We start from the raw sequence: 23297 nt of genomic DNA on the forward strand, positions 1-23297 counted from the left end.
ACCCCAGACGGGTGCAACCAATTAGGTGACCAAATTAGGGAATTGACGGCGGGACCCATTGTACATCCATCTCGCAAAGCGGTGAGGCTCAGCAGAATCACCACAAGGGCCAAAAAAAAATGCCCCTCCATCTGGATACCGTAACTGCATAGGTGAGAGAGGGACCTGGGGGTCAAAAAAAAAGTCATTGAAGTTACATACTTGGAAACGGTATCGCAAACAGATAGCATAGACACCAGAAACAATTCTAACAATGGCATCTTCCCTCACAGAAGGGCCATCACCTGGTACGTAAACAATAAATCAACTCAGCCAAAGACTTGTATTATCCGATGTATCTCCACTTGCCTACAATATCCTACCAATAACCCCACCATCGCATCACATCACATCCCGCCTCGCGCCGCATTCCATCGCAATACAACATATCAGCTTGCAAAGCTTGCTAACACCGGACCCCCCTCACCTCTCCAGAAAGCCGACAGCAGCAATTCGAACAAGGCATCGCGATATCCCTGCACCTATGGCAATCCCTCACCATCGCCGTGCAGAACAACTGGGGCGGCCCGGACTCCTCCGACAAGCGAGACTGGCTAGCCGGCGTCATCGTCGACATGTTCCCCAGTTTCGTCGACTTAGCAACAGCAGCAGCAGCTTCCACCACCGCCGCCAACAATAACAGCAACCCACTGCCACAGAAATCTCAGAGCAAGAAGCTTCCCGAGGAGCCCGTCGCGGAAGAAATAGAGGAGACGCTGCTGCAGGTCATGTTCGACGAGTTCGAGGCCAACGTCGACGACCAGTCCGAGGCCGAGGTCGCCGACCGCATCATGAAGTGCCGGACCCAGTGCGCCGCGGGCAATTTCGCGCTCGTCGAGGAGCTGAGGGCGCGCTGGCTCGACACCAAGGGCAAGAAGGTCGTGGCGCAAGCCGCGGCTGACCCAGACCAGGACACCGATTGGGAGAGCGGCAGCGACGACAATGAGGACGACGATGGCGAAAGTGGGAGCAAGGATGTTGACATGGACGATGCCCCGGCTTTGGTGCCCGTGGTTCCGAGAGAAAAGCCACAGCCTGAGATAGACGAAGATGGTTTCGAAAAAGTCTCACGGAGGAGGAGGTGATCCGCAGCGGAAGGCACAGAAAATAGCTGCATGGAAAAGACTTACGGATGACGAGCACAGGTTCCGATTCGGTGAACAGTGTTTCTAATATTCGAGGCCTGTGGTAAAGAGAATATACAGAGTCGCGGGAAAAGGGAGTAGAATCATAAACAGCCCCCTACCCAATCCAAACATCAAAGGACAACCAAGAGACGCCAGCCGCAATCCATCGAAACCAAATATTACGCTCGACACTACTCCCTTTCACACGTACCTACATTCTGTAAAGGAAGCACCGCGCCAGGTTTACTCCCATTCCTCATCGCTGCTGTCCTCCTCCTCACTATCGTCGTCATCGTCATCGTCGTCGCTTTCCTCAACCTTGCGGGAGTTCTTGGGACTGTTTGGTGCCTGACTGGGAGCCTGGCTAGGGTTGCCAGAAGCAGCGCCCACTACATCATAGCTAGTGTCGCTGTCGGCCTGTGACTTCTCATCGTTAGACTTACGGGGTTCAGATGGCTTCAGTTGTGTCGATTTGGAGGTGGTGGGCGGGTGGATGGTTGTTGAGGACTCGGCCGAACCGGGCCGGGGGATCTTGTCTGCGGGTGTTGCGGGTGTGGGTTTACTAGCAGGTGGTTTGCTGGCAGGTTGCTTGCTAGAAGGCGTCTCGTCCTCCTCTTCCTCCTCTTCTGACGATTCCTCGGATCCCTCTTCAGACTCTTCGTCAGACTCCTCATCACCCCATCCAATTTCTTCTTCCGCAGATGCGGCTAGATATCATGAACCATTAGCATAGGTAATAAACAAGTTAAACAGGCATAATAGACCCACCTTTCAGTAAATCGCGACGACGAGCATCGGCCGTCTCTATACTGTGTCTTAGGAAATAGTAACGCTTCCAGAAATCGGCATAGGGCACCCGATCCGGAACAAGCTTCTCCATATTGGCCCGTAGCTCGGGGTATTTAGCAAGGTCGGCACTAATACTATCTGTCTTTGCGTCGGCGTCGAAAGTCTTGGTCCACGTTTCGAACTCTGCCGTAGCAGGGTCCTCAGTAAAGCTCTTCTCTGTTGTGTGCAAAACGTGAAGCTGTGCATCGTATCGTGAACTGTGGATCACACGTTTTCCCGAGTCGTCTTTGCTCTCGAAGCGATTGCCCGTTCCCTCGGCACCCGCAGGGGCGGCCCGCACGACGATGGCATCTCGGAAGAAATCGCGAATGTTAGTGCCGAATTTTAGGAGTGCCTCATCGGCCGCGTCCTCGGCCCGTTGAATGTCCTTCAGGCGATTTGCAGCTTCGCTCCGCAGGCGGGACATGACCGTCTCGGAATCCTTGGTTGCCGGGGCGTCTTCGGATGAAGAACCGGGTGCTCTCGATGTTGTCGGTGTCTTCTCGGAATCCTTGTCCTTGTCGCCACTTTGTTCCGTCCCTTGCGTTATAATTGGTGCCGGGGGTAGTGCTGTTGTCAGCGAGAGGGCACGGGCTCGCAGAGATGCGAAGCTCCTCGAGGCATCGGCACCGAGAGATGTGACTTCCTGGCTCGCTTCTCGGTATACAGACTCGCCCTGGTACGGAGCAAATCATGTTAGGCCATGGTGCTGGTTTGAATGTACTACGATATTGATTCATTGCATACCTGCTTGACTACCTTCTCCACAGTGCCCCCAAGCCAACTACCCCAGCTGCTGCTGGAGAAAGCACGGTATGCCTCCTGAAGATCTTCATTGAGAGTCGACTCGGGCCTGCGGTTCGATGATTGACCGTTGTTGCTCGAGGTGCCCTCATCCTTCGGCATAGACTGCTCGACAATGTGGTCGTACGCGAGATCCATGGTTATTATAGCTGGCTCAACAAGCCAAGCTGATGTTTCATCCGGTAGATTTGGGTTTGTGATGGGGACCCGGTAGTCGGAGGGACCGGGCTCGGCTCGCACTTCCTTTTCTGAGTTTTCTACAGATGCCGATGAATTAGATATACTAGTGTAAATGATACTAGTTGATTCTTTGGAATATCGTGTCGTGTTCTCGATGGGCCGGTTCAAGCCATGTGAGACGACTGGTGTTGGATGGCGAGGCTGATGATGATGATGATGATGATTCGCTGTTGTGCAGCCCAACTCGTACCACTGAGACAGGCTATGTAACCTGGTGTGGGCGTCAAAGAGGAATCAACCCACGAGAGCAAACCCCTCCTAGCCCCTTACCTGTTGTGGCTAGTGTCGACAAAGCCTAAATGGGACGGGCAGAGGGGCAGACAGCCGGCAAGAGTTGGCAGTCAGGGTTCATCCTGTTAATGCGGGGAACCTTGGGCGATTTCCAGGTTGTTACCTACCGAGCTAGGTACCTACCTAAAGGTTAGCCCGCGCGCCCTATCGACAGCACCTGGACAGCTCCTGGACAAAGCTCTCTGTGAGGTGGAAACTGAGGGGCAAAATGCACCATCATGTTGTTGAGACAATTTAATACAATAGACAAATCAATAGATTGTATTAAAATATCTTCTTATATAGTCACCTAGATAGTTTCCATCATTACTGATGCCCGTGATACCTTATTGAGATAGATATAGCAGAGCATACAGTAACATAGGTAGAGCAAAGTGTAGCTCAGCAGTACCTACGTATCTACCTAGTCACTGTAGAATGTGTGCCTGCGTAGAGTCCATATCTAACATCGTAGGTTTCCATTTTCCTCAGATATTCACATAACTATGTCGGGATACCTTTATAATGTTATATGTATAGTCCATCCAGCTTCGGTGAGCTGAGCGATCCTTCCGCAACATCAAAAAAGCTCCGTGAACTAAGATCTATCCCAATCAGTGGAATGCTACCTTATCTACCGATTGGCTCTAGACGAAGGGGCGGCATTTAAACCCGCGGATTCTTATTTGTTAAGGCACAGCGACTGCATGCATGTTGTTTCGAGCCCCTTGAGTAAGGTGTTTGAAGTCCGCGGGATTCGATTCGGCTATCGCCATTGAACGGCCAGTAACGGTCTCTTTTTTTCTCTCCGAGCACGTTCAGATCTCTCCGAACACGTCCGGAAGCCGAGAGAAAAACGGATCAACCAACCCCCCGATAGGCATCGACTGCGCAAAGTCTGCAAGCGGTCTGGCTCATAAGGGGCAAAGTGTTGTTTTATGTTACTACTTACGCTACACTGCAATTGTGTGCCAAGACTAGAGACTATAATCTGAGTGCGTCAGAGCTATTCCTCGGCGACACAGTTTCTCGCGCATCACCTTTTAATACTCGCGCGCCACGCTAAACCTACTATAGCAATTGTCGGGTCTCTATCTGTAACCTCCCTGTTTTCCCATACAAATTGGGTTAGTTGCAGACACACCCTTGACAGCGATTATGAAAACAGTCACACCCTCGACCCTTCCTTTAATCTCTTAAGTTCAGAACTCTTATAACGAACAGCTTACTACTATATTTATTAATAAAAATGTTCCCTTCTAGAAGTGCCCTATAATTTGTTTTTAACCTGCCTTAAAAAAGTAACTTGCTTGTTGATCTTGATACGAAACTACCCCTTCTACTACCCTCGCTACCTATTTAACTGACCTTCGAAGTCAAAGATAACGCCCACTATTTCGCATTATAGATGTTTTTTTTTCTAATGGTTATCATAGGTCCTGTTGGGAGATACAAGGGTTATACTTCGAAAAGGTTTAGATTAGGTATGCCAAGGACCGTTGTGGGGGTATCAGTACGTACCGCCCCAACAATTGCTATAGTAGGTTTAGCGTGGCGCGCGAGTATTAAAAGGTGATGCGCGAGAAACTGTGTCGATTCCTCGGTGATCGAAAGCTTCTATTTCCCGTCAGCATGCATCCGCAATGTATATTAAGAAACAATGCGAACGAACAAGGGCACGTCGGGCCTCGCCAGGAGGGACGCTGACACTCGAGCCGCCACATATTGGGGGGTTCATACAGTATCTACTATCTAACTACGCTCTGTATATTGTCGAGTACCCGGACAGTTACTGTATGACGGCTACCATTTACATATATGTTGGTCACTGCAGCAGTTCCAAGTATACTTTGAGAATTAGCAGCATATGTAGTGTTAGTCGATCCTATCTAAGTATTGGTAGAGTGAAATCTCATCTCCCGACGGCAATTGCGCAATACCCCCCAATGCTGACAACAGTAGGCGAGCCGCCTTCCCTTGAAGATAAAAGCAGGTAGCCACGTGAATAGACACCGTGTTCTAGTTAGTACTTGGCCACTTGTAAGACCCCGTCTTCAGCAAAAGTGCATGGTTTCAGTTGAGTCATACCGACGAAATGGTGGAATTCGATCTTATTTCACAGCGACCAAGTGTTAAACATTCACATCATCATAGATGACCACAAGATTCAGAGTCATGTCATTAACACCAGGCAATATCCCCCCCCCTCCTAGAAATACAACGGGGTAGCCGATAAAATGTATCCAATACTTACTTACGATAGTATACCAAGTATATCTCTCAAACTTGGACCTCTCAACCACTACCATGGCTCTACCTACCTACTCGTACTTACATGGTAGGTAGTAGACAAAGACAGCGAAGACGAGATGGCGGGCCTGCCTAATCGAGTATCGTAGGTACTAGTCCCCTATGTGTCTACTAACTGTACCTACTTAGGTATCTAAAAGATGTTACCTATCGTAACCTGCGCTACTGTACTGGTCGGTATCTGATGAAACGTGATGGTAGATCAGGCCAGCTCGCCAGGTCAGGCCTAATCCTGGTATCACTTGCTCGTCGGTACCTATGTAGATCCTGTGGATAAGTACTTGCCCATACTGTACCTACGATCTCGAGATGTCTCAAGGCAATAGCGATGTTGAGGTGTGCACTTCACAACCTTGGAAGACTTACTGTGTAGTGTATGTAGGTTTTGTAATCTCAACTTCCAGAATAGTGGTGCGAAGCGAACCAGTGCAGAAGAGCGCCATTCCATTGGCATCACCACAAGAGGGTGACCCCTCCTTTATGTGGGTGCTGATCCCGCCCAGCCATCCTCGCCATCCAGACGAGCCAGATGAGCCAGACTCAGACCAACCACCGCCGGCCGTCCAAAGGCGGGCATTGATCATCGTCGCATCGCTCCGGCCTATCGAGCCCGCTATATCCGAGGCGAGGAGGGAGGGTCCCTTGTCTGCCCTAGTCAGACGTTGAGAGTCAAAAAGCCTGGTCTTCTTCCCTTGTCTCTTCCCCGTCCAGTCACTCGCATTGTCCAAGGCCTCCCCCCGCCCACCTGGCTCCAACAGTTCTCACCAACCAGCTCTGGCCCCAAATCTGTCCCCCGAATGGGCTTACAAATCGGATTTCCGCATGCTTGACCGTAGACCCTCTCCCCATCTATTTCCTTCTGGTAGAATCTGGTCGGGGTACCGTCATCGTCTACTGTGATACTTGCCCAACCGCCACACCTTTGTACACTGCATTCTGACCACAAGTTACAACGTCCAGAAGACGCACACGCTTGCTTGCCTGCTGCACCGCCCGCCCACCTGCCTGCTTGGTTTTTTCCCTCGTCTGACATTGACCGTCTCCATAGTAGGTCACCTAACCCCGTCTCGTCCGTTACCTGACAGCGGTCAACGGGGCAGGATATCGCCCCTCCCTCTCTTTCGAAACACGCCGTCAACGGTACCTGGTGTCCTACTGCAAGAGTTACCGCCTACCGAACCACCGACATCCGTCGTCAGATCCAGAGCTGAGGCAGACAGGCCGCTATCTTTCTTATTCTCCTGACCTCTATCCACTTCCTACCTTGTCCATTTCCCCATCCAAGCTTGTGAATACCCTGGGGCGAAATTCGCCTTCTTGCTCCTGTCCACACCTGAGACACCCTACTACTCTCAAGCCGTCGCTAGTTGTCGGATTGAAGAAGTAAACCGTATTTCCATCTCAGCCCAGTTCAAACCTGGGTCTAGCATTGCTGCCAGGCATCAATCGTCTCCTTTCGTGACTCGTTCTTTGCTCTACAATTGATACCTGGCCACTCCACCGGCTGTCGTCCCAGCTAGCAATCTATCTTTCAAGTGGCGACCTCGACACAGGAGTGGGCAGTCCCTCCTGTGTGTTCGCTTCAACGAGGAATCACGCGTTGCTAGTCATCGTCTCCTGTACACGGCTTTGTTGTTGCCTTACCAAAGTGTCAAGTCTTCGCAATGGCCTCCGCTCGCCCCAATATCCTCCCTAACTTCATTCTTACGCCTCAGCAGCAGAACCTGCTGTTTCGAGCGCTGACGTCAAATCAACCCAACAATGTGAAACGCGACCAAGAGTCCCTGGCAACTGATTCTCCGACCACGTCACCTGTGCAGAATCAGAGAACTACTGCCTTTGATGAATCAAGTGGTCCTTCTGGCAGTCCTTTCCTCGATTATGACTATGACATTGGGCCGGACAGCAGTTTCGATTTTGATTTCACCAATGATGATCAAAGCGGTACACAAGCCAGGATGATGGGAGATCTCGCCGGCTCTAGTCCTGATGGAAGTGACACCACGAAAGACACCTCCAAGGCCAATTCTCCCGACAATGAGACTTCAGATAAGAGAAGTCATCCTGATGAAGACGACGATGACGAGGTAGAGAGTGGTGCAAAAAGAAGGGAAAGCGAAGGGAAGGTTCCTAAGAAACCTGGCCGCAAGCCTCTTACGAATGAACCTAGCTCGGTAAGTCGAGAAAAACAATATTTTCCATAGCACCAATAACTAATATTCCTCCAGAAGAGGAAGGCTCAGAATCGTGCGGCCCAGCGTGCTTTCCGAGAACGAAAAGAGAAGCATCTAAAAGACCTCGAAACGAAGGTAGAAGAATTAGAGAAGGCCTCTAGTGCTACTAGTAGCGAGAATAGCCAGCTGCGCTCGCAAATAGAAAAGTTGACTGTCGAGCTTGAACAATATAAGAAAAAGATAGCTGTCATGTCTGGCAGGTCGCGCTCATCGACAACCTCCACACGAGGTGCTTCCACGTTCGGCAGTGCCGCGATCCAGAATATTAATGATGTCAACTTCCAATTTGAATTCCCCAAATTTGGCATGTTCCCGGGACCTAGTACGACACCTGCCACCAGTGCAAAACCAACACCATCGTATCCATCGCCCCTATCTGGCCACAGTCCCAATAGCCAGAACAGTCCACTAGAGCGACCCAAGAATGGAAGTTCTGACCGCCGCTCTAAGACTCGTGAGAACTCGGATGGTCAAGCGGCAAAGGACCTAATCGGCCAATCAGTCAACTATTCCGACATCTTCAATAGTTCGTCGCCATTGGACGGCATCAATGGCAATGGCAATAGCGGCTCTAGGACGAGCTTAGACTCAGCTCAATACAGCCTCAACGGGGCTAACACTGGCTCTCCCTCTTCCTCTTCCAACTCAGTTATGGGGCCAAGCTCGTCTTGTGGTACCTCCCCTGAGCCTTTCACTCAGTCGCCGCTGGGCTTTAAGCCTCTCGAGACTTTGACTACTATTGGGGAGGAGCAGCCGAGTCTGACAAGCGACAATATATCGGGTTAGTATTTTTTATGTCACTCAGTGTCCTGAATACGCGCGCTAACATATCAAATAGCCTTTGGGAACCTAGGCAATATTGGCAACCTCGATTTTAGCAATTTCGACTGGTTGTCACACCAGAACGGAGGACAATTCGACCCGCAATTATTTGGTGACTACCGTGAACCACAGAGCAACATAATGGCCAACACTACGTTTGATGATAGCTTCTTCAACGATGCCTTCGATGCGGACTTCCTCGCCCCATTCAATGCGCCTACAATCTCTAGTCCTAAGCCGGCCAAAAAGGATATCTGTGCTGAAATTGATGCCCGAAAGGAGACCGAAGATACTATCGTGCAAGTCGACAATGGAAGACTCATGACGTGTAACAACATATGGTTAGTACCAAATCTTACCTTAGGCCCACACTGTGTAGTGATATAGAAATGTGATTAACATCTTTAATAGGGAGCAATTACAAGGCTGTCCCAAGGTGCAAGCTGGCGATCTCGACCTTGACGGTCTTTGTTCTGACCTACAAAAGAAGGCCAAGTGTGGAGGTACTGGTGCTGTTGTCGATGAGAAAGATTTCAAAACCATTATGACAAAGTACCTGGGCGGACCATGCCCGAACTCCTCTTGATCTATCAACATGTTATCATTTTTTGTCAAAGATTCTAATAAAGTCTATGACTTGTGCCACCACCATACACGAACAGGCGCTTTGGTTCCTATGAGAGTCGAATTAGGGGAAGTGGGAAGGGAATTGCTGTTTTATAACGGGCATGACTATTTACGCAATGACGTTATGCGCCATCGGAATTCTATACCGGCAGTTATAAGGGAAGATGTCTTGAGCAGGACAAAATCGGAGTTACGCAGACAGAGGTTCTTCCAAAAAACCAGTTTCTCAAACCGAACAACCGCCCCTTCAGTGGAACAGGCGAACGGGTATGCATAGATAACTGGCTGTTCGGCGTCTATGCATTTACAAACACATAGGGGGCAATTTTATATGTCACTCATCGACATGTGGTACATGATATGAGGAATAGGTGGAGAAATGGAGTCTCAGGGAGTTTGTGGACGATTTTCTTTGATATGCATTATTCACTCACTATTGTCGACTCCTGTTCGCTTTTGTTCGGAGTTTTTGTGCTATTAAATCTTGCAATATGAAGGAGAGTCGCCGAGCTCTAATGACTGAAGTTTACTAGCTAGTCACTCAATATCAACAAGATGCCATCGAAGATCTAAGCCGTGACTCGACATGATATCGGGCAGGTGTTTCAGGCTGGTTTACGATATCATGTTTCTTCCATAAGGCTGAAATCAACCCATTGTGAATGAAAGTGTGCCGTTTAAAGGAGTGTTTCGAGGGTTCCTCGAATTTTGAAGAGTCTGTCTACGTTGTATATGCAGGGTACATGTCGAAAGTTTCTCTGCCCGTCTCGGATCTTGGACATTGGCTTTCTGCTTCGTAGGCTCAGGTATACTTATATAACAAGGGCAGAGATCTAGGCTTAGAACTTAGTGCTTTTGACAATATAATGATCAACTAGGGCCGCACGAGTCCTTAACCAACTAATTCCTTCTTCGTCTTGGTGGTTTGACTCGACTCTATATACAATTGGTCTGCCCGTTGACTTGTTTGATGGAGCGAAGTCTGGATAACCTCACTTTCCAATATTGCCTGCATGTCTTTGAAGATCATGGATAGCCTGCAATGGCCTTTCGTACGGCCGAAGCGCAAGGCGAACTGCGTTTTCAGTTTGTACGTATGTAAAAACTAGCTCGCCCAGCATCGGAGGGAGACGTCATTCTTCTAGGTTTTTTTTTTTTTTATTAATTTGAAAATGTTGTTTTCTAGGTAAAATGCATTTGTAGACTCGCTACCAGAGTTCAAATAGGCATGGATGTGTGATAAAGAACGTATAGTTATTGTATGAAGGGGCGTATATTAGGCTACATACCTACATTGACGATCTTTGCTGTGTACAGGTGTTATAGAACCCTTTAAAAAAAAAAAAAAAAATTATGCACGATGCCAGTATGTAGTGTAGATACATGGATGGCTATAGTTTGACTGACAGATCGTTCTGGCCGAGATGATACTGTTGAGGTTATGAGGTACTTACATTGCATCTGTGCTTCTACGGCACACATGTCCTCGGAGAAGAAAAAAATACGCATGTTATGCGGTCTACATAGGTCGTAAACAGTATTCACCCCGTAGTTATCTCACTCGAATGATTAGCCAACCCCCCTTAGTCAGGTGGAGAGTCGGCATGCAATGTGCTGACGTAAAAGAAGGGTGTCCAGTGGCGTTACTCATGCTCCTGCCTCTACTACTACTCCGCGCGTGTGAATTCATGCATGACTTGCAGGTCAGGTGAGCGTGATCGTCTCGGGGATCCTGTTAGGTAGGGTGGTGGCTTGGTGTGAGTGAGTAGGTGCGCTCAAGATATGTCTTTTGGGTACCTCATATTTGTCCAAGTTTCAAGAGTCTATTAGGCGAGGAATATATCTCGAGCTAAGGGAAAGCTGCATACAGATTCTGCATCTCATGCGGGGATCTTGTCTGTACATCACGGAAACAGGCTGTATGGGCGTGTTGGCTGGGCTATAGTTTGCGAGTCTAGTCTTCTTGTGGTATATACTGCTTGATATGTTACTGTATCTTACATGGGCTGCGTAGGGGGGCATATACATGCGTCTATTGATAAACAACGTGGTGAATCTGGGGGCTAGGGGAACTTATTGAACTATATCGTATATAGCACTTAGATACCTACAAGCCCAAACAGGGACTCGAGATATCCGGATTTTGCTGCAGAAGTTCGTGAAAGTAATATACATTATGAACTTTCAGAGGTTAAGCCCATATAATATCGGCACTTAGGCTAGCTATTCTGAATAGTCAGTCTAAAGAATATCGGTTACTCTCTCCCGAGCTTTTCTTCATATTCCTGAGATTGTCACTCAACGACTTTCGATATACCCTAGAAGATGAGACTTCATAGGCGATATTTTCCTGCACAGCTTAAGGCTCAACGTAGTAGTTAAAGTTAATCAGTATGGGTCATTGTTGGAAGATTCTTCCGGGTTGCCGCATACAATGTAAATGGTTCTAGACGAGCCTTGAGGGTGTTGGATGACTGCCAGTATCAGTGGAACTGCAGGAGTTGAAGTGTACCCATTATAGTTGCTCTCTCGCTTACACGCAAAAATGATATTCTCTTGATAGGTTAATTATATATATATATATGTGTGTGTGTGTGGAGTGACTACCTGACCTTACAGATACAACGAATAAGGTTAAAAAAATGCATAAAGTATAGTCTATACCAACATGAAAACTTTGACCCGCTCCACCACAATAAAGAATTTAGGGATGATAAGTAACATCCGAGTGAAAGGACATCTGAATAACCTGTGGGTCTTCTTAAGATGATTTAGAAGTCGTCTCGTCCAGATTGATAGTAGCAGCTACGGAGTCGTCAACAAGTCATAGAAATACCGGTATATCTCCTAAGAGGTGGAAGACGAAGTTGGGATACCATACGACCGTGGTATATAAATTGTGTGTGTCTCATCTTTCAATGTATGTCTTCACGTTATGACAGAAAGCCGAAACAAGGTACAGATGAGACGACAACAACCCTCAATTTGTAACCTCGAAAGCCCGGTTTTCCCAAAGTAGCACCAATAGTTCTGGCGTAGGCGGCTCGACCTTTGAGATGTGGCAGGAGACAACTGCAGAGGGTGAATCTAGACAAGGGTGATAGTCCTGATCGGGACGCCGCGTTCTAATAATGCTTCCGGGAACAGCCTCGGGTCCGAATTGATAACCGCTCCTGTATCTTTGTTCCGAAACTTCCTACAGTTGATAGGATCGGCAGGAGTCCACTCAAATTCGATAGGTTCCCAATCCGTGGGTATTGGGATGCTCTCCAACCGGGGATCGTATTCCGTTTCCATACCAGAGTCGGTATTGTAGAAGTAGATTGCCAAGAGGCGCACATCGTTGTGGCATCGTCTGACCTCCCATGGATCCGGGATCACGCCGAGCAACGCTTCGCCATCCATAGCACCGTGTATATAGCAACTCCTTACAACTTCATGCTGACCATTCGAGTGTGGCCTTAATAGCATTGGACTATCACAACCGAGAATGATGAACACCTCGTCTCCTGGAACAGCTTGTGAGTTTGGTGAAATCAAATAGTGTCATAGATTTATGCTAACTTACCTGGACACACTGGTCCTTGGGATAGGCCGACATAGCCGTTGCACGTCGTGAATAGATGGCGATCAGGTGCATAACTTGTGTGTCTCGCGAAGAACCCTCGTGCCAGGAGCAACTGGTCTGAATAGTCAAGATGGAGCGATGATTTCGTGACCTCTATTACTTCCGACAGTGTGGGAAAATCCTGTTCAGGAAAGTTTTCTTTCAAATAACCACGAAATATAGTTTTGAGATAGGCATCTAGGAGCGGTTCACCGTTAGGATAAGTTGATGTTTGTGAATCTTCAGGTCCTAAGCTTTTGGAGAAACTTAAAATGTTCAAAACACCATTGGCATCCAGAAGCTGGCTGGTAGTAGACACACGTCCAAATAAGACCCCAGCAGCGTCGATCCTATCCGGTGCCGTGTACTTCGCCCATGCCGCTGAGAGACTGCTGGCACTCGGCAGGGAAGATGAGGTCGAGAGCCTATCATTGGGGGTCAATGACCAATCCGGAAGCCAACTCGGCCATAGCGAGCCAGAGACGGAACAGTTAGAAGCCAACATCAGTTGGGTGAGTCGCTTCTCTTGCTCCAGAGAAAGTAGGAATACCTGCTTGTACACATCTAGTGTAGATTTCGAATAGTCGACATCAATACGTTTTCTTATATCCGGGTTCAGCAGGTTTATAGATGCGAACACCTTGTCTCTAGCATCAGTACATCTCTTGCGGTGCTGCCCTTCCAATACTGTAAATAAAGTTGCATTTTTTGACAGGTGCATGGTCCGATGCACTTCCTCAACCGCCAGGAACAAGCCTTTCGATTCTCTTCCATAGAAGGTTATGATGGCACGACGGAAGGAAAACAACGGTATTTCTTCATGGCCGCACTTGACGATCGACTTCTCACTTGCTAGTGCGACCTCCTGTACGATCCAAAGCCTTGTCCAGTACGGTACTTCGCATAACTGGGCAATCGCAGTCACTTCGTTCATCCGATCTATCAGCTTTAGCAGGTTTTGGTACCAATCTGGGTGGTTACAGCAAGGCGAAGGCATAAAGCTGAGATTTTTCCTACTGATTTGTATCTGCTCGCCCAATTCTTTCAGAGCGGTCAACGCAAGACTGCTGCCCGCAAAACTTGGCCCTAACCATACCACAACACCGCTGGCCAGTGAAAAAATCTCGCCCATGCGCTGGACTTGTAGACTTCGCTCTTGAACGTTCTCCTGGTCGATGCAGACGGCATCGATCCAAATGATTCGCGGCCGATCATCGAATCGAATATGTCTCAGTGCAACTGCTAGGTTAGATGTGACAGGCAATCTAGAATGCAGGCAGTTACCAGTGCCACTGATTTCGATCATCTCGTCCTTCTCGGTGGAACCCCATGCATACGACAGAGCCTCGTAGGCAAGATTTGGCACGTCTATCTTGCCATCTAATATCGGCTCGTACAGGACATGGCTGAAGTTAGGGTCTGGGTGAGTCCACGAGGTCTGCCTTGTTTCCATGTCGTAATAAATGATACGGCTCTCCAAGGTCTCATATACCTTCCATTGTCCTGGTAAAGTTTGTTGGATCTCTTCAATTGACAAATGTGTGGCTCCAACTTCTTTTGGTGGCAGAAGCGGTTCATGTCTGATCTCAGCTTTAATGGGATCTTTGAACTTTCCAGGCAGGATGGTTATCAGGCGAATAAAAGTGTCATCCTCTAGTGGCAAGTACCTGTAGAGCTTCATATTGGCGAGTCACATTTGGTGATGAGAAAATCAGGAATACGGAAAATGGTGGTCAGTAGAATGTCAGATGCAGAAAGAGGGTTCATGGCATGATTGCTAAGATTTTGAGGCTGAGTCAGTGTGGTGCTGATGATCAAGAATGGCTCTGTTACACAAAGCCATACTTAAGGATATTGCCTACTCCATATTCACTCCCTCCGTAGTCTATGATACTTGTGACGAAAACTCATTTGAAAGACAGGATGGTCAGTAGCATCATATCCGATCTAGCTAACTAGGCCGTGTTTCTCTGCTAGCCTAGACCTCAGTTTACACTAGCCTTACCTGTATTCTCGTCGAGTAACTTCAATGAATAGGCTTGCGAGGAGAACGCCAAGCCTTGGGAGAAATAAGATTTGTAAATCAGTGCAAGATTGAAAACATGCGTGATATAAGGAGATGTTCCCGACATATGGCAAAATCAAAGAGTTACGAATAGAGAAACAATAATCCCTCTTCACCGCGCAGAACATATATAAGATGCCGATTGCAAATATAGAAAAATTATAGAAGAAAATGAACCGCAACATAAGCCCCTGAACCTATTTCGAACCTCTATAACCTCAGGGCTTCAACCCCTCACCTCATCTTGACACTCAAAGGCAGGTAATCAATCAGCATATACATACCACCATGAGGCAAAACCATCCATTCACGTCCTGTGCCCCCCCTCTCTTTCTCTTTATATATATATATATATAATTAAGAACAGCAGTTCGTTAATATATCCTACAAAACAAACACTCAAAAACCTACCACATGCCCAAATGACGCAAGGCAGAATTCACCCCGTATTTCAAAAGTAACCTGTCCACATCCTCAGTGATACTACCTACCCAATTCTCCAAGATCTAGCATACATTCCTATAAACTGACTACTCGAAACAATACCTCCAAGGCTTTCACAATGCCGAAAACATGACTAACTCGCTACACCCTATGAAAACACTAGCAAATGGGGAAAAAAGGACATCAAGAACCATAGCTTAGGCAGCCATCCCCAAAGTATATGCGATTATTGTGCCAGATTATATAGGTGGATATGTAATCTTTCCCGGAAATCAATGGCCGGCCACTCCACATGTATGCTTATTTCCCTGGCCTTCTACGTTATGAAGGACCGAAAAAAAAAAGCAAAGGGGTATATATCTCCATGTACAAAAGGACCCATAATAGAAACCAAAAAGATTCGTCCTTAACCGTCAACCCGCCAATGTATGTCACCCCTGAACTCCAGAAGTGCGTTGCAAAGCAGGTAATTCCCCTCTTTCCCAGTCCCTATGCAGCCTCAAGATCAACCGACAATCTGTCGTGCCCCTTCTTTCCCTAAGACACCCCTTTCTTTTGGTTTAGGGCTGTAGCCCCTCTTTTTCCGTCCAAATAAACCGAACACACCGCTGGACCCTCCAGCTTTTTCATCGCCAAGGGCGTTGGCGTCAGTGGGTAGTGTGTTGTCCCTCCGAGCTAGATCGGACCAGCTTCCAGTCCCCTCCAAGGTGAAAGACATTCCGCCCGTAGGTGATTGGACTAAACCGCTCTGCTGTGTTACTTTATAATTCGGTGGCATATGTTGGGATGGCTGTGGTTGTGCACCACTCGTGGTCCTAAGTAAACGACCACCTTGCGAGAGGGACCTAGACCTTGGATCTGTCGATGACTGAAAGTTCCCATTTGTCGATGGCGGTGCTGCTCTTGCATCGTTGGTAGTGAGGGCTTGAGGGACGGTGCTCGCTTGCCCAATAGAGGCCGCTTGGTTAGCTTCCTCTTCGCCTTGACTGGCGGTCATCCTGCCGAGGGTGTTAGATATATAAAAAGGGGGGTGAATGAAGATGCATACTTCTTGTAGGCGGCCACTGTGTAGTCGAATGAATGAAAATCTCGCTCAATAGTGCGATAAAGCTCCTCTTCTCGAATCTCTTTCTCAGTGGCGTCGTCCTTTAACCTCTCCCTGGGTTTCTGTCTCCGTGCTCGGGCTTCGAGGGGCGCCTCCTCCAATAAGAGCTCTTCAAGATCGTAGGTAGCATCAAAGTTAGTTTTATCGGCCGATGGGACAAAGACGGGCTCGATTTGCTTGGCCTCTAGCGCTATAAAATCGATCATAGCGAAGAATGGATGCTGAGTAAAACTCTCCCATGTATGACCTAACCTAATGTCTGGATTTGGTTCCAATGCTGACTTTATAGCGTGCACACAGTCGGGTGAGACGGCTGGCTGGGTAATGGGGAATTTGGCCGTGGCGTGAAGGATGACGTTAGTTAAGGACGTTTCCGAGTTGCCCTCAAACGGTCGCTAGGAATATTAACGCTGTACTTCTGAGTCTAGACATATCAGGACACCTGCTTACCTTATTATATATGCACTCGTAGAATAAAACACCGAGTGACCACCAGTCTGCCCTTACGTCGTATCCTCTCCCACCGTAGACTTCTGGCGCAAGATACGCTAGGGTCCCTGACTTGCTCGTGAGCATTTTACCTGGTATAATGTCGGATGCTACATTCTATCGGTATGTTAGAGCACGCAAAAATGTCGTAGTCAGACGGGAAGCCACCCACAAAGTCTGTAAGATGAACATGGCCATCAGCATCTAGCAATACATTATCAGGCTTCACATCCCGATGTATAATGCCTTGTCCGTGGACATATCTCAATGCACACGCTAATTCAGATAACCAAAACCGTACGGCTTCTTCAGTGAACGTCTTTCGTGATATGTGAAATCGTAAGTCGCCTCCGCTCATTAGATCGACAACAAGATACCTGCCAAGATTGTGTAGGTTAGCAAACGATCAATTATTTGGATGATTGAGCATTTGGGACGTACATGTATTCGATATCTTGGAAACTGTAACGTAAATTGCAGATAAAGGGATGGTTCACATGCTCGAGCATGCGTCGCTCTCGGATAATATTTCGAACGCTTTCGGACCGTACGACTAATAACATGGCCAAGGTTTCAGCAAGTCGAGCTATAACAATTTGATACACTGCAGGGAAGGAGCAACCGACCCTCATCTTTGCGAATATACTTTAGGGCAAATGACAATGCTGTGTCTTTCCTCTCGACGATTCGTACTTTACCGAAAGCGCCTCGACCAACTACTCGCAATAATCGAAAGTGGTTGAGATTTACTACACGTGGTAACCATGTTGAATTAGCATGCGGAAAGACTCCAAGAGTCAGAATGCGATGGGGGTAATGGATTGGTTTCAGTCAATGAGACCAAGAAATATCTTCTTTGTAGAGGAACGATGGAGAGATAGAGACTAAGAGGGAGAGGTAAGGGAGCATTTGCATACCCTCGCCGTTGAGATCAACGGGCTTGCCTTGGCTGTTGCCCATCTGGACTGCGTGTTTGACGTTGGCGGCGTCGGCGTCGGCGTCGGCGTGCAACCCGAAGAGGCGGTCGTGCGGGGGGTGTGGTGGTTGATGTGAGCGGCGCAAGTCCAACAATGGGGCTGTCAAGAGTCGAGGAGAATACACGTAAAGATGGGATCGCAAGAGGTTAAGTTGGACAAGGCATGAGAGACGACGACGAGGCGAGGTAGAACGAGATAGTAGAAGTCCAATTCGAACTCCACTTCGGCAGCTGCTGATCAGGTCACTCGCAGACGGACCGGGGTGGACGATGACAGGAACAGCAACGAAAGGTCGATTTGAGCAGAGGTGAAACGGAGGAGATGGGTAAGCATGGATGTTGTGTCAATACCACGCAGGATGTCCAGGGGGGTGTGCTATGAGTTAGTAAGTACAGCAGCGATTGGGTACGTAGCAGACAACCCTGAAGCAGCTGGCTCGCTGTCTGGCTGGCTGTGTGCGGTCAAGCAGGCAGTTATGGTGCGGTTTGTGGTGGAATGAAGAGTATCGAGTAGACAGACAGACGTCGTAGATAGTGTAGATAGTTGGTGTGCGTATGTGAGCGAGCAAGTGCGTGAGTGAGTGAATAATAGGTAATCAATCCATCTATCCATCCATCCATCAATCATCAGCAGCCAATCTGAATACCTAACCTATGTAGGTAAGTGGACTAGGTAGTTGAGGAGAAGAATGGGGGTTGTAATGGTGCTAGTGTACGTAGGTAGTAGAGGCGGTTCAGTGACAATCAACGGAGGATCGACAAAGGCTGCTACTGCAACACAGCTGCTGGCTGGAAGGTTTTAGTGACTATTCGGTAAGTTGTTATAGGTGTAGTGTACAGTAGCGCAGCACCTTGTAACCTCGGGTTAGCACTAATAGGTAGGTAAGTACCTAGGTACCTAGGTAGGAAGTAGGTAGTATACTCTAGGCCACTAGGTAAATACCTATGTAAGTAAGGTAACTTGCCCTCGACAGAAGATCGAATGGAACACGCGGTGAAGAGCAAGAAGAAACTAGAAAACCCCGTGGATTGGCTGTGGAATTGTTCCAAAGGTAATTCGAACCTGGAAGTAGACAAGATAAGATTACACTGGGCAGGCATGTAAGTCAGACAGATGTCCAACGAAGCCAATGAAGGGTCAGCGACAAGCCACCTGTATCTGTACCCCCAGTAGGGTAGGTACATGGACATAGATCCCTGTTTGTTACCAGGACACCACTCTTACCTACCTAGGTATGTTAAAGAAGATACATATAGGTATAGGAGAGCAATTCGTATATACAACATACAGTAAGGGATGCCAGATGCCAATGATACGAGAAGTAGGTAACTCGGCTATTACCAGAATGTAACTTGGAGGTAGCTATGTACCCGTTGGTATCGTCGTAACCTGCTTCATTTACCGGGCCTAACCTAGCTTTCCCTGCATGCAGCATACATTAGAAAACGTGCAACTGATTGCGGTGAGTCTTCAACAGGCAAATACATAGGTGATAGGTTCCCGCTCGATACTACGTACAAGACTTTAGGGGGGATGGCCTTGTATGCCTACTCTGGCCTACCTATACATACCTAAGTATCAAGGAGTGTAGGGATATAAGTAGGCAAGGCAGGGAGGGAGCGTAGTAGTGTGGCAGGTAGCAAATCTCGAATGGCCTCAAGTACCTACGGTGTGGATGCATGTGCAGCATCAGTAGGCTATATCATGTTAAACATCACAAAGATGGCTCTGGAGAGAAAGATAGGTACTTCCTGCCAATCTCCGCGTGAGTGGCCTCTACATACCTAGTATGATGGCACGGGAAAGGTCATGGGTCATGGTATAAAGATTCTTTTGTATATTCTCGCCTTTTCGTTCTTTGTCCTATGAACTCTTGGTCCCTTCCCTGCCTGCCTGCCTGCCTGCCTGCCTGACCAGGTATTTTCTTATTATTTCTACCAGAGTTGCTAAAAATGTCCCAACAAATCATCTCCCAGGCGCGGCGCAACGTGACGCAAACGAGTGATGCCTCGCTAAGTTGCTTTCCGTTTGATCAGCCTTCCCCGGCGGCCCAGATGGCAAGCTGGTCCAGCCAACGGAAATGTGCGAATGTCTCCTCTTAGCACGCACCCGGCCGACGCACCACTACCCGCACCTCGTGGCTTTGGACCTTCAGGGACCCCCTGGTCCCGCTCACACCTCTCTTCATCTGCTTCGTGGGCCCTGATCTGGGCCAAAACGTCTGAACGCTCGAACGCTTGAACGCCCAAACAAAAATGAGAAAGGCACCATACCACCACCGTCAAGGGCCTGAGCTATGACCCACCCACCCGAGCCCGCCCAGGCGCTGCTACGCCGCTGTAGTGCACCGCTACTGCGCCGTATTTCGACTTGGAGAGCCGCTAAGCTTTTTCCTGCTAGTCCATCAGCTCCCCTCATCAATGCAGGAATTCCTCAGGAAAAGGCTCGTGACTATTCTGGACGGGATGAATAAGACTGGCGGTCTACGTCCATGTATACATCTTGGTATACGCCCCTACATACATACCTTACATCGTACGTACTTATGTTCCTGCAGTGTACTTAGGGTATGTGATTGCCATCGCAGTCAACTGATATTAAAAACTTTTCATGTTCGGCGAAGAGAAGCGAATCCACGTGTTGGATCGATCGTTCGGCAACCATGTACAAAAAACACAACGTTGTAGCACAGCACGCTGTCACCACCGAAATAGGTATGCACCAAGATACCACGGTGGTGCCGTTTGGCCTCGCTAGCAAACAAGAAGTCGGCAAATAATTTCAAAGGAGCTCCCGAAGATGACTCGTTCATCGGGGCATCGTTATTACATTGTAGACTTTTGCTGCGGTTACGACTACTGAATCTGTACTGAAGCTTGTTTAGCAAGACATATCTACCTGTTTCGCATGTCCTATTTCGTGCTTAGCCCTTGCAATGGTATCCATCCCATTCGACATCAACGGATCTTTTGCCCTGTTGAGATAAGCCAGTGCGTTGCTTCATTTTCGCTATGGGCAATAAGTTGGCGATCAGCTGGACCCTGAAGGAGCTCATTTTTGTCAGGGATGCTCATTCTGTATACATATACGAATAAGCATGTAGAAGTACTAGGTCTTCACCATTGTTTTACTAGATGAGGTCGCAAGCTCGGAAAACCACCTGCGCGTATTGTATGTATAGGTAGTATTGAGATGAGTCGGATTGAGACGGTAGATAGGTAACCATAGCGTGCCCAACGAGGTCAAAGTGGATTGATTCCCTTTCCAGGTACACTTGTTCCCGGACACAGGTTTGATTTGTGACGAAACATCCGCTCGACCATGTGGCCGTCCGAGACGCAGCCAGGTCGGCAACCGCTAAGCTCGGTTCCAAGACGGCGGGAAACGGCTCCGGCCAAGACCAGCATTGAGTTCGGCATTTCAATAGGTGGCTACCTAGGCAAGGCAGATGGCCCGTTCCAGTAGATCCCAAATTTGATCATCCTGTTTGATTGCAATGGTATCTGCAGCAGATACCTTCAAGATATGTATGTACGCATACCACACAGCCATCCATGCATGATGCATTGGAGGCAGATCGCTGGCCGACAGCTGGCTTTCGGATAAGGGGATGCAGATATCTACAAACACAATTTCAACAAGCAGGCATATACCAAGTCGGAGCTTACGCACGCACGCTCGCTCGCAGGGAAAACGTCGAAGAGGGACAAAGCAAGAGAGAGAGAGCAGTAGAGAGAGGTTGAAAGTGCGAGCCAACCAGGAATTCAGACTGGAGGGTAGTAGTTTGTGGCAACTGTGACGATGATGCTGTTGTTGTAACTCCATGCACCACCGTCACCTACACCACACCGATAAGCATTCCCGAGACCCAAAGTCCAGGTTGGCAAAGCAGGTACGGCGTCTGTTACCCACCTTCACCTCACGTGGTTACTCGGGCGCTGGCCACGTTTGACTTGCCACGAGTTCTGCGCAAGCAGCCGGCTGATGGGATGCATTGTGTGTGTGACTGTGCGCGTGTGCGTGCAGCCGAACCAACCAACCACAGACAGCCAACAGCCTTACACATAACTGTTGCCTTGGCCAGCCTGGCTAGGTATCTCGGTGCGGGATCCCAAGAGACAATTAAACAATGAAAAGTTGTTCTTTGTATTTTTTTTTTGTTTTGTTTTGTTTTTCTTTGTGCGTAGTCAGACCTAAAATGCCCTGTCCCGACGCAAGTCTAGAACACATCCAATCATTGTTTACTATGTAGGTTCCGGACTATCCTTTCCTGACCGAAAGTTCTCCAGCAGCAAGTTTGCGTTTCCTAATTTCTATTTCCGGATACCTACCTTGTCTGAGACGCCGCCTCCACCAAACATTCCAGCCAATCTGTTTTCGTTGAATTTTTGCTTTTTGGCATTTTGATGTTGCGCAAGCTTGTCATTCGCCACTGTCGAAGGGGGTTTTAGCCAAAATTTAGCCATAATTGCTTGCTCCCTATCCATAATATCTACTACCCAGTCTTAACAAAGGGTATAATCCCAAGACCCCCTGGTTATGCCCTGGACAAAGTCCATGTCTACTCCGTTTGATTTAATCCAAGGCCATAATAATGCCCTGTAATGATTACGCGGACTGGGCTGAGCTGGGCTAGGCTGGGCTTAGTAGTATATGTATAATCTTGATCGATTAATAGTTAGATCACTTAAAAAAAAAAAGGCTTATACTTTTGGCGTCACATGCTAATGCCAAGCGAATACTTCTACATACACAATAATCAAAACAATTGGATATGGAAAAATTTTAGGCGTTACTTGGAGAACCCTACTTTGTGACAGGTCGTTCAGATAGCACCGGACAGGACGAATGTCACTGCCGTACTTGCAGCATCCCATGCAATCCCAATCGGACAATGAAGTTGCTCTTGCAGATACCTGGCATGGCTTTCTGATGGGGCCACGAGCTGAGGTAACTATAATGATTAGTCATTTTGCCGATATATGGATAGGCAAAGTTGTCAACTACATGGTACCTAGCGACTTTCGCATAGGTATGATGTGACCAGACGATGATACCTCACTTTCCAACCGTCAACATTCCCCTCTCTAGCAATCTTCGACTCGTAAATAGCAATGATAACGCTCGGACCAAACATTTCAAGCCGGGGCATACACAATGGAAGAGATATTTGATATGTATGCCCTATCTAGGCACGTCTACTGCCTCCCCCCCCCCCCCCCCCCCCCCCCCGGGCGGGGGGGGGGGGGGGGAAGGGATAGGTAATGTTGAGAAAAAACGACAGGCCGACAGGAAGAAAAAAAAAACAG

The 23297-nt window shown here is 48.1% G+C and overlaps 5 protein-coding genes across 5 annotated transcripts; 2 read left to right on the top strand and 3 right to left on the bottom strand.

The window, feature by feature from the left end:
* The first annotated feature begins 157 nt into the window (after nucleotides 1-157).
* On the top strand, nucleotides 158-1392 carry F5B22DRAFT_482141 (Pre-rRNA-processing protein TSR2-domain-containing protein). Its single transcript, XM_047972258.1, has 3 exons — nucleotides 158-287; nucleotides 475-644; nucleotides 699-1392. The coding sequence occupies exons 1-3, from the start codon at nucleotides 254-256 to the stop codon at nucleotides 1122-1124; spliced, it is 630 nt and encodes a 209-aa protein (XP_047826296.1). The 5' UTR covers nucleotides 158-253; the 3' UTR covers nucleotides 1125-1392.
* On the bottom strand, nucleotides 1267-3281 carry F5B22DRAFT_482147 (BSD-domain-containing protein). Its single transcript, XM_047972259.1, has 3 exons — nucleotides 2742-3281; nucleotides 1935-2670; nucleotides 1267-1873 (listed from the first exon to the last, which is right to left on the bottom strand). The coding sequence occupies exons 1-3, from the start codon at nucleotides 2934-2936 to the stop codon at nucleotides 1410-1412; spliced, it is 1395 nt and encodes a 464-aa protein (XP_047826297.1). The 5' UTR covers nucleotides 2937-3281; the 3' UTR covers nucleotides 1267-1409.
* A 4001-nt stretch (nucleotides 3282-7282) lies between these two features.
* On the top strand, nucleotides 7283-9260 carry F5B22DRAFT_651108 (transcription factor PAP1-domain-containing protein; the record flags this gene model as incomplete). Its single annotated transcript, XM_047979411.1, has 4 exons — nucleotides 7283-7792; nucleotides 7847-8633; nucleotides 8691-9015; nucleotides 9086-9260. The coding sequence occupies 4 exons, from the start codon at nucleotides 7283-7285 to the stop codon at nucleotides 9258-9260; spliced, it is 1797 nt and encodes a 598-aa protein (XP_047826298.1).
* A 2601-nt stretch (nucleotides 9261-11861) lies between these two features.
* On the bottom strand, nucleotides 11862-14904 carry F5B22DRAFT_625531 (HET-domain-containing protein). Its single transcript, XM_047976178.1, has 2 exons — nucleotides 12870-14904; nucleotides 11862-12810 (listed from the first exon to the last, which is right to left on the bottom strand). Exons 1-2 carry the CDS (start codon nucleotides 14587-14589, stop codon nucleotides 12389-12391), a joined length of 2142 nt encoding a protein of 713 aa, XP_047826299.1. The 5' UTR covers nucleotides 14590-14904; the 3' UTR covers nucleotides 11862-12388.
* A 636-nt stretch (nucleotides 14905-15540) lies between these two features.
* On the bottom strand, nucleotides 15541-18363 carry F5B22DRAFT_482405 (kinase-like domain-containing protein). Its single transcript, XM_047972260.1, has 7 exons — nucleotides 17929-18363; nucleotides 17638-17760; nucleotides 17453-17564; nucleotides 17184-17388; nucleotides 16973-17128; nucleotides 16466-16917; nucleotides 15541-16415 (listed from the first exon to the last, which is right to left on the bottom strand). The coding sequence occupies exons 1-7, from the start codon at nucleotides 17969-17971 to the stop codon at nucleotides 15923-15925; spliced, it is 1584 nt and encodes a 527-aa protein (XP_047826300.1). The 5' UTR covers nucleotides 17972-18363; the 3' UTR covers nucleotides 15541-15922.
* Between the last annotated feature and the right edge of the window lie 4934 nt (nucleotides 18364-23297).

Source organism: Xylaria bambusicola (assembly GCF_022495145.1).
Source record: "Xylaria bambusicola strain CBS 139988 unplaced genomic scaffold F5B22scaffold_63, whole genome shotgun sequence".
NCBI lineage: Eukaryota > Fungi > Ascomycota > Sordariomycetes > Xylariales > Xylariaceae > Xylaria > Xylaria bambusicola.

What these genes read in the sequence shown, in the direction of transcription:
- F5B22DRAFT_482405 (XM_047972260.1), bottom strand. Translation starts at nt 17,971, where the DNA reads ATGGGCAACAGCCAAGGCAAGCCCGTTGATCTCAACGGCGAGG. An exon ending in TTCCAAGATATCGAATACAT is followed by an intron (nt 17,389 to 17,452) that starts GTACGTCCCAAA and finishes CAATCTTGGCAG; the next exon opens with GTATCTTGTTGTCGATCTAA. An exon ending in ATGTTCATCTTACAGACTTT is followed by an intron (nt 17,129 to 17,183) that starts GTGGGTGGCTTC and finishes ACATACCGATAG; the next exon opens with AATGTAGCATCCGACATTAT.
- F5B22DRAFT_482141 (XM_047972258.1), top strand. Translation starts at nt 254, where the DNA reads ATGGCATCTTCCCTCACAGAAGGGCCATCACCTG. An exon ending in CACAGAAGGGCCATCACCTG is followed by an intron (nt 288 to 474) that starts GTACGTAAACAA and finishes TCACCTCTCCAG; the next exon opens with AAAGCCGACAGCAGCAATTC. An exon ending in GTTTCGTCGACTTAGCAACA is followed by an intron (nt 645 to 698) that starts GCAGCAGCAGCT and finishes CCACTGCCACAG; the next exon opens with AAATCTCAGAGCAAGAAGCT.
- F5B22DRAFT_482147 (XM_047972259.1), bottom strand. Translation starts at nt 2,936, where the DNA reads ATGGATCTCGCGTACGACCACATTGTCGAGCAGTCTATGCCGAAGGAT. An exon ending in TGGAGAAGGTAGTCAAGCAG is followed by an intron (nt 2,671 to 2,741) that starts GTATGCAATGAA and finishes GCTCCGTACCAG; the next exon opens with GGCGAGTCTGTATACCGAGA. An exon ending in TCGTCGCGATTTACTGAAAG is followed by an intron (nt 1,874 to 1,934) that starts GTGGGTCTATTA and finishes CATGATATCTAG; the next exon opens with CCGCATCTGCGGAAGAAGAA.
- F5B22DRAFT_625531 (XM_047976178.1), bottom strand. Translation starts at nt 14,589, where the DNA reads ATGAAGCTCTACAGGTACTTGCCACTAGAGGATGACACTTTTATTCGC. An exon ending in CCAAGGACCAGTGTGTCCAG is followed by an intron (nt 12,811 to 12,869) that starts GTAAGTTAGCAT and finishes AAGCTGTTCCAG; the next exon opens with GAGACGAGGTGTTCATCATT.